At 42.4% G+C, this 12124-nt stretch overlaps 1 protein-coding gene and 1 long non-coding RNA gene across 2 annotated transcripts; both read left to right on the plus strand.

The window, feature by feature from the left end:
* Window positions 1-1753: 1753 nt before the first annotated feature.
* On the plus strand, window positions 1754-3370 carry LOC129720148 (uncharacterized). The gene has a single exon (XM_055671581.1). It carries the CDS (start codon window positions 1754-1756, stop codon window positions 3368-3370), a length of 1617 nt encoding a protein of 538 aa, XP_055527556.1.
* Window positions 3371-9057: 5687 nt separating this feature from the next.
* Window positions 9058-11871, plus strand: LOC129726182 (uncharacterized). Its single transcript, XR_008728261.1, has 3 exons — window positions 9058-11088; window positions 11157-11228; window positions 11301-11871. It is a non-coding gene; the product is annotated as an uncharacterized LOC129726182 (long non-coding RNA).
* Window positions 11872-12124: the final 253 nt, after the last annotated feature.

Raw genomic sequence — 12124 nt, forward strand, 5'->3', positions numbered from 1 at the left:
CTGGTTACACTTCTTTATACGTTGTTCGTATACGTCAGAGAGCAAAGAGATGCTGAGGGAATCTCCGCTTTAGTATGTTCAATAGGCAGGATGTGATGGGGGGATCGTCTTCGTTCATCAGCGGTTCTGTCGAATTACTGATGTGAAGCGATTCCCAAGCATTTAAGTGGGACGTTTTCCTTACGTTTTTAATAATTTTCGCGTTTTTCCAGTCTATTTGGTGGTCTAAAGTTACGGTGTGGGCGGCTACACTAGATTCGCCGGACTTTGCATTATCAACGGAATGTTTATGTTCTTTGATTCGCACTTTCACCTTGCGTCGAGTTTGCCCGATATACACCGAGGGACAATTCTGGCATGGAATCCGGTATATTCCGGAATGCTCATCTGGGGGAACTTTGTCTTTTAAATTGCATAGCAAGTCCCGCAATGTGTTTTCGCTTTTGTGCACGATTTGAAAATTAAGTCTTCTCAGTGTATTTTTTATTCGGTTGGTTACTTTGGGGTAGAATGGTAAACTGATCCTTTTTATTTCACTACTTCCGGGCAATAGTGTGGTGATTTGTTGTTTCTCTTGTTTGCGTTTGTGTTTTTTTAGAATTTTGTCCACGAATCTTTTGTCGTAGCCATTTATTTCTGCTGCTTTGTATATTTGTTGCTGTTCTTTGGCAAACTCCTCGGCTTCCATTGGCACATTAAACAACCGGTGGGCCATGGCATGAAAGGCTTCTTGTTTCTGTCCCCCAAAGTGGTTGGAATCGGACGTTATATAACGGTCGGTAGACGTCGGTTTTCTGTAGATCCCAAACTTCAATGTGCCATCCTCCTTTCGGGTGATCATCAGGTCTAGGAAGGGCAATTTACCCTCAACTTCCCGCTCTACCGTAAATTTGATTGAGTTGTGGCGGGAGTTGAGCAGATCTAATGTTTGGGATAGTTAGCGTTCTTTCACCGGGGCAAAAACATCATCCACGTATCTTTTCCATACTCGTGGGAAATAATTCTCTCTTCCCGCGGCCTCTTCGAAATCGCTCATGAAAACGTTGGCTAACAGCGGTGAAAGTTTGCAGCCCATACATAGGCTGAACGTCTGTTTGAAGCATTTTCCTCCTTCCTCCTTCCATGTGGTGATGTGGCACCCGGCTGCGTTCTAAATGCCGGCGCAAGCTCTTTAACGCGTCGGTAACCGGTATGCTTGGAAAAAGCGCTGTGACATCGAACGATACCATAATTTCCCCTCGCTTAATTTTGAACCCTTCTAGTTGCTGAACCAAATCTACAGAATTTTTCACGCTTTTTCCGTGGGTTATCGGGTACTTTTTCATTTCTTCCACCAACCACGCTGCCATTTTCTCGGTTGGTGTGCGAATGTTGGAGGAAATCGGTCTCATTCCAACTGGTTTTTTGTGGATCTTCGGCAGGCAATATAGCGAAGCCACCATCGGGTTGGGGACGTGAAATTTACTCTCGAGTCTCTCTTAACCCATTAAATGTGCTACTTTCTGTCGCGCGAAATTTACTTCCTCGACCATCGCATTCAGAGGATCCCTAGGTTTGCCGTTTTTAAATATTGAAGCTGCTATTCAGTATGAGCATTTCACACTGCAATCAGCAGTACGGCAGAATGGTCAACAATGTATCTCACGAACGGTCAGCAATCGAAATAGTACAGAGAATAACAGTTTTGAGATGTGGTGTACGATCCGCCAGTTAAAAACACGCAACGTGATTTATTCTCGTGCGGACAAGGGGAATGCTGTTGTCCCGCGTCTGTGACATGATCAAAGCCGGTCCGTACGAAGAACATAAATTTAAAAACGGCAAACTTAGGGATCCTCTGAATGCGATGGTCGAGGAAGTAAATTTCGCACGACAGAAAGTAGCACATTTAATGGGTGAAGAGAGACTCGAGAGGAAATTTCACGTCCCCAACCCGATGGTGGCTTCGCTATATTGCCTGCCGAAGATCTACAAAAATCCAGTTGGAATGAGACCGATTTCCTCCAACATTCGCACACCAACCGAGAAAATGGCAGCGTGGTTGGTGGAAGAAATGAAAAAGTATCCGATAACCCACGGAAAAAGCGTGAAAAATTCTGTAGATTTGGTTCAGCAACTAGAAGGGTTCAAAATTAAGCGAGGGGAAATTATGGTATCGTTCGATGTCACAGCGCTTTTTCCAAGCATACCGGTTACCGACGCGTTAAAGAGCTTGCGCCGGCATTTAGAACGCAGCCGGGTGCCACATCACCACATGGAAGCTTACCTTTTAATTGCTGAGGTATGTATGAACCAAAACTACTTCACTTTTAGAGGAAAATGCTTCAAACAGACGTTCGGCCTAAGTATGGGCTGCAAACTTTCACCGCTTTTAGCCAACGTTTTCATGAGCGATTTCGAAGAGGCCGCGGGAAGAGAGAATTATTTCCCACGAGTATGGAAAAGATACGTGGATGATGTTTTTGCCCCGGTGAAAGAACGCTACCTATCCCAAACATTAGATCTGCTCAACTCCCGCCACAACTCAATCAAATTTACGGTAGAGCGGGAAGTTGAGGGTAAATTGCCCTTCCTAGACCTGATGATCACCCGAAAGGAGGATGGCACATTGAAGTTTGGGATCTACAGAAAACCGACGTCTACCGACCGTTATATAACGTCCGATTCCAACCACTTTGGGGGACAGAAACAAGCAGCCTTTCATGCCATGGCCCACCGGTTGTTTAATGTGCCAATGGAAGCCGAGGAGTTTGCCAAAGAACAGCAACAAATATACAAAGCAGCAGAAATAAATGGCTACGACAAAAGATTCGTGGACAAAATTCTAAAAAAACACAAACGCAAACAAGAGAAACAACAAATCACCACACTATTGCCCGGAAGTAGTGAAATAAAAAGGATCAGTTTACCATTCTACCCCAAAGTAACCAACCGAATAAAAAATACACTGAGAAGACTTAATTTTCAAATCGTGCACAAAAGCGAAAACACATTGCGGGACTTGCTATGCAATTTAAAAGACAAAGTTCCCCCAGATGAGCATTCCGGAATATACCGGATTCCATGCCAGAATTGTCCCTCGGTGTATATCGGGCAAACTCGACGCAAGGTGAAAGTGCGAAGCAAAGAACATAAACATGCCGTTGATAATGCAAAGTCCTGCGAATCTAGTGTAGCCGCCCACACCGTAACTTTAGACCACCAAATAGACTGGAAAAACGCGAAAATTATTAAAAACGTAAGGAAAACGTCCCACTTAAATGCTTGGGAATCGCTTCACATCAGTAATTCGACAGAACTGCTGATGAACGAAGACGATCCCCCCATCACATCCTGCCTATTTAACATACTAAAGCGGAGAATCCCGTAGCATCTCTTTGCTCTCTGACGTATACGAACAACGTATAAAGAGGTGTAACCAGTCGGACTCTCCTCCTGAAGATGGGCAGTATGACGCCCGAAACCGGTCGAGTTTTAAGGTAAAAATTTTAAAATTTTAAATGTAGTAAGAACGATAAGTGTTGTGTTTTGTCCCGCGTCGCGTCGTATGAGTGATGTTAGTTCTTACGTTGCACGAAAATACCAAATATTGAAGTAAAACATTATTCTCAAAAGTTGACTTGCAGAAGGCCTACCACTAGGTACCAACTCACCCCGATGACGTCCCGAAAACAGCCATCACGACGCCGTTCGGCCTGTTCGAGTTCTCCTTCATGACCTTTGGTTTATGGAATGCAGCCCAAACCTTCCAACGGCTAATTCACCGTCGTCCGAGGGCTGGATTTCGTATTTCCCTACATCGATGACTTGTTCATCGCTTCGTCATCTCCCAAAGAGCAGCGAGAACATCTGTGCCAGCTGTTTGAAAGGCTTAAACAGTACAATCTTGCGATAAACGTCGCCAAGTGCGAATTCGGACGGGACTTGCTGGAGTTTCTGGGACATTTCGTTTCCGTCGCAGGTCTCCAACAATTGCCGGGACGTGTAGAAGCTGTTCAGAACTTCAAGTTACCAGCTACAGTGAAGGAATTAAAGAGTTTTTTTGGCCATGATAAATTTCTATCGAAGATTTGTTCCAAACGCCATCGAAGCCCAACTTCCGTTGCTGAAAATGATACCGGGCAACAAACGCAACGATCGTTCGCCGCTAGTTTGGACAGAGGAAAATATCACAGCTTTCGAGCGATGCTAACAACAACTCGCTCATGCTACTCTATTAGCGCACCCCTCTAAATCCGCTGAATTGTCCCTATGGGTCTCCGACATTGCAGCAGGAGCAGTGCTACACCAAATCGTCGATGGTGATGGGATTTTTCAGCAAAAAGTTCTATAAAACTCAGCTTCGCTACAGTACATACGATCGCTAGCTGACAGCGATCTACCTTTTGAATTCATGTTAGAAGGACGAGACTGCCACATCTACACCGACCATAAGCCGATCATCTTTGCGTTTCACCAAAAGTCCGACAAGGCTTCCGACCGCCAAGCTCGCCAGTTGGACTTTATCGGACAAATAACGACGGATATCCGGCCAATTGTCGGCAGGGAGAACATCGTCACCGATTTGCTGTCCCGCATCGGAGCCATCAAGGCCTTGCCTTCGCTCGACTTCAGCGCCCTAGCCGATGACCAGATGACCGACGATGAAAAGCTAAAAGCTTTTACCGTTCCAGGCAGCGCGAAACAGCTGTTTTGTGATTGCGTAGACGATCGTATTCGCCCATACGAAACGCTTTCGTAATGCCGCACTAAAAGCAACGCACAACCTCTCTCACCCTGGCACGCGTGCAACGACCAAGTTGATGACAGACCGATTCGTTTGGCCGAGCATCCGGAAAGACAACATTTCTTTCGCCAGGAGTTGCTTGCAATGTCAACGCTCGAAGGTGACTCGCCACATACAATCACCTGTGACTCGGTACTCAGCGCCCGACAGTCGATTTTCACACATCAATATCGACATTGTTGGACCTTTCCCTCCAAGTAAGGGCAACCGCTACTGTCTCACAGCCATCGACAGGTTCACTCGCTGGCCGGAGGCGTTCCCAATTCCGGACATGACTGCTCCAACTATAGCTGAGGCTTTATTCACCGGGTGGATTGCACGGTTTGGCACCCCAAACTATGTCACGACCGACCAGGGACGACAGTTCGAGTGAAATTTGCTCTCCGAGCTAAACCGCTTGCTTGGAACAACCCACCTACGCACGACAGCGTACCACCCACAATCAAATGGCATCATCGAACGGTGGCACAGGACTTTAAAATCTGCAATCCTTTGTCACGATCCCGATCACTGGAGCGAACATCTGCCAGTGATATTGCTTGGTCTGCGGTCCGCCTATAAAGAGGATATCAAGGCGTCGCCTGCCGAGATGGTTTACGGAACCACTCTTCGAATACCGTCCGAATTTTTCGGTGACAATCCGGAGAAACCAAACGAAGCTGAATTCGTCGCTAACTTGCGCAAAGCGATGCGGAATTTGCGCCCGAAAGAGACTGCATGGGACGGTAGTCGAAATGTTTTTGTTTATCAGAACCTGCAGTCGTGCAAGACCGTCTTTGTACGCAACGATTCAGTGCGACCATCACTATCGCCTCCATACCGTTCGAGGTGGTAAGCCGATCAAATAAGTTCTTTAAGGTCAATATAAAAGAGCGGACAGTTGACGTATCCGTGGATCGGCTAAAACCCGCCTACACACCGGAAGAGCAACAAAAAAAAATTCTTCTGGCCCAGTCGCTACAACACCCACTACGGATCCACCGACTAGGGTCACTCATTCTGGTCGACAAGTTGATATTCCACTTCGTTACCGCTGATAGAACCTAGTCTAGGAGGGGAGTACTGTAGCGTCACCATCAACATCATCATCATCATCGCTATCTTCGTCGCGCCGATGGTTGGTGTGACACTTAGAGCACTACAATGAACGTGCTACATTCTTTTTATATAAGACACACTATGGTTCCCATCAATATCATTTCTACTTTCTACCAATCCACACACCAAACCGATCTATTGTACCCCTCATATAATTTTAATAAACCCAAACCAATTAGTCTTAGCCTGCTACTCATACGGAGCATATCTCTTTATGAGCAACTGCTCAACCAATCGGATAGCACGCTAAAGTGATGTCATGTTATTCAAGGCAAAAAGAAATACTGCAGACTGTCTTGAGCTCTAGCGACTAGTCGACGTTTTTCTAAAGTGGTGCTTCATTAACCTGTTGAAAATGTTCCGAAAATGGTCAGCTATACTATGCTTGGTCAGGTCCGAGATTTGGGTGTAATGTTGGATTCAGCCTTGTCCTGCAGGCCACATTACAATGAGATCATAGTAAAGGTGATTCGACAACTTTGTTTTTTTTTTTCAAGTTAGCCTCAGGTTTTCATGGTCCACCGTGCCTTCGATCATCATACCACAAACAAACAGACGTGCCACTCGATGACGATTTCATCGACCGGAAAAATAACGATTATTTCGAAATTTTGCGTAGTGTGCGTTTTACGAAATTAAGTTAGGCAATAAGCTCACATGGTGGCGCATGAGTGTCTGCGATTATACTACTCTCTGGTGCCATCTGTTCTTGAAACAAACTCCGTAGTGTGGTGTCCATTCAACGCAAACTGAATCAAGAATTGAATCCGTGCAAAGGAAATTTGTGTGTGATATGTCCTCAAAAATGGTTCTTCCGGAACAGATTCCACCGGAACCTTCTAGTGGCCATAAAAATAATTAATACAACGTCGCGTATTACCCAATATGGGTATTTTCAAAACCGGGATGATGTTAAGGGACGGAAAACGATTCCCGACGTCATTTTTTGACAGGTAGGTTTAAATCCCTACGAATGATACAGGTCGGACTCGATTATCCGGAACATAAAAAATATTTTCACTCCGGATAATCGAATCCCAGAGAAAATATTCAAATTTGCTATTAACGAACCTAAAATAAATATTCACTTTTTTTCATTTTACTTGTATGATGCATTGGGGTAACCAGAAATTATTTCTGAAGCGAAAAGGTGTAAAATTTTGAGAAACAAAAAAAAAAATGGGACACCCGAAACAATGTTCGATTTTAAGAGATGTAGTGATGGTGGTAGTGAAATCGAAATTTCTACGAGCATTTTGCTTAATGACTGGAAAAACTGCTATTAGTTACCCTGGTTTTATATTATTCTAACTTTCTAGTAGTTACTTTTACTATATGCAATCTATTTTTATCAAAAAACTTGATTTTCTTATACAGCTCCGTTGACACAATATAGTAATACAGCAAAATCAAATTTTTTGATAAAAATAGATTGAATATAGTAAAAGTAAGTACTAGAAAGTTAGAATAATATAAAAACAGAGTAACTAATAGCAGTTTTTTCGGTCATTAAGCAAAATGCTCGTTGAAATTTCGATTTTACTATCACTACCACCACAGCGCCATCTCTTAAAGTTGAACATTGTTTCGGGTGTCCCATTGGACATAGATTATTTTCACCTAATTCGAATGTGTCCCTAACATGCAGATAGTGACATAAATGGTAACAAATATGGCAGGAGGGATGATAACGATAAAATTTCGGAATAAAAATTAAAAACGAATACTAAATACTACAAGGTATACAGCCCTATGGTTGTATGAAATGGTAACGAAGGACTGAACACTGTAATTACAGACACAATAAATTCGTTTGTTCAGTGATTTACGTATTTTAATGCTCAGCCTCCCCTTCATTTTTTTTCAGAAATATATTTAATTACCCTCGAAAGAACTTCATTTACACTAAGTGATGTTGTGCCTGTAGTGTTTTTTTTTCATTGTTAATTGAAAATTTTATTTGTGTGAAACCCTAACGAAATTTTTTTTTCACCAAACCCGAACCTGACACTTTCAAAAATTTTCAAACCCAAACCAGACGGGTACGGGTAGGGCTCAGGTTCGAGTTTGAAACCCCGAAACCCGACCATCTTTAATAATTACCTAACCTACTAACAAACCATGGGGGGTTTAAAATTACTTCCTTCCGGTGTCTGAAAAGAACCAAAGTTCGCCGAATACCGTTGAATATGGGTATATTCGGAATCGGGATGATACCCAGAGATCGGAAATCAACTCCAGAAGCCATTTTGAAATTTAAGACGGTGGTTTTCGGAAAACAGCTAACCAAAAACCTCATCAAATGAGTAGTTTTGAAATAAAAACGATGTTCAGACACCTGAAAACGACCACAGAGGCCATTTTCAAATCCAAAATGGTTACTTCCGGTTTCTGAATGAAAACCAAAATTTGCCAAATACCATCGAATGCTGTCCAAAGACCTCAAAAGGACACCAGACGAACCGGAAGTCACCATCTGGAATTTCATAATGGCTTCTGGATCTCGATTCCGGAAAAACACATATTCGATGGTATTCGGCAAATTTTGGTTCTCATCCAGAAACCGAATGTCACCATTTTAGTCATATTTATGATTTGTGCAGCGGAGGAATTTCTTTCGGCTTCGCAGTCTTTAAAATGTAAAAAGAAAACGATATTTTTCTCTTACACCGACGTTTCGAATAATATATATTCTTTATCAAGGCTCTACAAGTAAATTAAGATCAAATAAAAAATTTTTTAGAAACAAATACATAAATTATGCACATAATATCATTACCGAGAGGACCATTTTCCTGTAAATTGGTTCTTTGGCTAGAGCATTAATTGTCAAAAACAGATATTAAACAACCTAACAGAACATCCAAAAACACATTAAATTAGCTAAACATGATATCAAATACAATTTATGTTTCTTACATTATGAAAATTGAAACACTTTAACGAAGCGGAACTCGTAGCACTCTCAATCATACTAAATCATTTTTTCCGTAACCAGCAACCTTGCATGCAAACTTTATTGCGCACAAGTTATGCTCGGTGGAAGCTGTCAGCGACCGTTGACGTTTGCTGTTGTTTATTTCTGTACTTCGCTTGACGTGTTGCATGATTGCTGTATATGTTGTGCTCAAGCCTTCAACATCACTGCGTTTGTTTACTGTATGGTCGTTCGTGATAATGCGGCATATTTCCAACACGTTCAACGCTGTTTTTCGCCTATGTTCATCCAGGATACACACCTCATTCAACTTGAATGGATGGTTCTTGTCGATGCTGTGTTGGAGTAAAGCAGTTTTTTCCCTCAGGTGATGTATTTTGGCAATAGTGGATGGGCTGGTGGCATGTTCGTTTGGCTTGAGCTCATTCAGTTTTTTAATGTTCGACCGGTGGTTGCTGCTTCTTGTTTTAAGAGGCTGTGTAGTGAGTCCAACATAGCATGCATCGCAGTTTGCACAGGGAATTTTGTAAATGACGTTGCTGCGATCTAATGTTGCGATCCGATCTTTGGTGTTCGTGAACAAATAGTTTATGGTGTGCTCATTACGTGTAGCTAGGGTAATTTCTATACGTAGTGATTTCTTTATGCGCGCCGATAATCTGTCGATGTAGGGCAATGGTTTGAATGTTGTTGGCAATGTTTCTGCTAGGGCATTTTGTACGTTCCTTCTCATTGATCTGTTCTGGAATCTATTTCGCAGCGATAAAGGATAGTGGTTGATCTTAAGATGTTCGTCTATGATGTCGTTGATCGCTTCTGGGGGGAGGTTTGTGTTGAGTTTTCGTACTCTCATGATAAAGTTGGCAACCACATTCATTTTCATATGCAACAAGTGACAAGAGAAATAGTCCAGGAATCTACCCGAGGCCATGGGTTTGGAATACCAATACCGTTTTGATGGACTGGTCTGCTTTGCGGACTAGCACCATGTCGAGATATGGAATTCTACCTTCCTCTTCGCTTTCACACGTGAACTGTAGGTTGCTGTCATAGCTATTAAATACATCTAGAACTTCTTCGACTTTATCTGCGGGCACTGCAAGGATTAAGTCATCTACATATTTTTTCAAAAGTGGGAACTAGTGAATAGAGATACCACATCCAACGAAATAAGAATGTAGTTTGGTGGCAGTCGTACCGTATTAATGTACTCGCAGAAACTGTAAGAGTCTGTTACATTATACTCACACTCAATCGATGCTCGCACGATGCGTCCGATATATTTAGACAGCATGTATGATGGTCCTCCGATGTTGGGTACGACTGGCCGGAGCGGTAGGTCCTGCTTATGTACTTTTGGTAGTCCATATATTCTTGGGCAATGCGATGACAAAGTGCGTAGCTGATAGGCTGTGGTTGAATCAATCAACTCTAAGTTTAGCAGTCGATTCACCAGATCGTTGTTTTGCTTTTGAAAACCCGATCTAGTGGTTTTCGTGGTGTGTTCAGTGTGTGTTTGCAAAAAATTATCCTGGAACCGAAGAAAACTCTGTGCGATATGTTCAGGCAGGATATGCACAATCCGTCCTATGCGTATTGAGAAATTACCCTAGCTACACGTAATGAGCACACCATAAACTATTTGTTCACGAACACCAAAGATCGGATCGCAACATTAGATCGCAGCAACGTCATTTACGAAATTCCCTGTGCCAACTGCGATGCATGCTATGTTGGACTCTCAAAAGCATCTCAAAACAAGAAACAGCAACCACCGGTCGAACATTAAAAAACTTGATGAGCTCAAGCCAAACGAACATGCCACCAGCCCATCCACTATTGCCAAAATACATCACCTGAGGGAAAAAACTGCTTTACTCCAACACAGCATCGACGAGAACCATCCATTCAAGTTGAATGGGGTGTGTATCCTGGATGAACATAGGCGAAAAACAGCGTTGAACGTGTTGGAAATGTGCCACATTAACACGAACGACCATACAGTAAACAAACGCAGTGATGTTGAAGGCTTGAGCACAACATATACAGCAATCATGCAACACGTCAAGCGAAGTACAGAAATAAACAACAGCAAACGTCAACGGTCGCTAACAGCTTCCACCGAGTGTCACACAGCATAACTTGTGCGCAATAGAATTTGCATGCAAGGTTGCTGGTTACGGAAAAAATGATTTAGTATGATTGAGAGTGCTACGAGTTCCGCTTCGTTAAAGTGTCTAGTGTTTTATTTTTTAATTTTCATAATGTAAGAAGCATAAATTGTATTTGATATCATGTTTAGCTAATTTAATGTGTTTTTGGATGTTCTGTTAGGTTGTTTAGTATCTGTTTTTGACAATTAATGCTCTAGCCAAAGAACCACTTTACAGGAAAATGGTCCCCTCGGTAATGATATTATGTGCATAATTTATGTATTTGTTTCTAATTTTTTCTTCTTTGATCTTAATTTACTTGTAGAGCCTTGATAAAGAATATATATTATTCGAAACGTCGGTGTAAGAGAAAAATATCGTTTTCTTTTCACATTTTAAAGACTGCGAAGCCGAAAGAAATTCCTCTGAGTAAACTAACAGTCGATAAAAAGTATAGTGATTTGTGCAACGTAATAACAATGATATGTACAACAAAACACGCAACGCATCACGGGACAAAACACTTATGGTTCTTACAAACGGAAAAAACGGATGTTGTTGTCGGACCGTCGTCGAGTTCGGACGCGCGTGCTGCACTATAGTATATATATATACATTTTTTTTTTACTACTTAACTTTTTTTGTACCTCAACTTTTTTTTTTTCATCCAACCGACGACGTGTGGAACGCGCGCAAGCATTCAAAAGTAGTTTATTTGTTTTTACTTGATACGGTCATTTGTTAACGTCGCGAGTGCAATGAAGTGCGGTATCGTAAACTGTGCGCAAGGTGACAATCGCTACCTCTGGCGTTGTCACGGAATCTGTAACCGAACATTTCATGCTGCGTGCATAGGTGCACAAAGAAATCACGAGGAAATCCTGCGGACTTTTATGCTGCCGCTATGCCAGGACTGCCAGGAAAAGTTCGTGACTGACCTAAATCTTAAGGCTCTGACATCTCATCTCAGAAACATCTCAGAAAATATCGGAAAGACGCTTGAAGTAAACCATAAGCTGCTTTCAAATTATAAAAATCTCAGCGCGACTCATGATAACTTGCTGGAGCATATTGAAAAAAGCCTGAATGAAATTAAACTTACCATCACCAACGCCGTGAGCAGCAACAAAGCCAGTGCCGCAGAAATGA

The sequence above is a fragment of the Wyeomyia smithii genome, chromosome 2 (genome assembly GCF_029784165.1).
Source record: "Wyeomyia smithii strain HCP4-BCI-WySm-NY-G18 chromosome 2, ASM2978416v1, whole genome shotgun sequence".
Taxonomy (NCBI): Eukaryota; Metazoa; Arthropoda; class Insecta; order Diptera; family Culicidae; genus Wyeomyia; species Wyeomyia smithii.

What these genes read in the sequence shown, in the direction of transcription:
- LOC129720148 (XM_055671581.1), top strand. Translation starts at nt 1,754, where the DNA reads ATGCTGTTGTCCCGCGTCTGTGACATGATCAAAGCCGGTCCGTACGAA.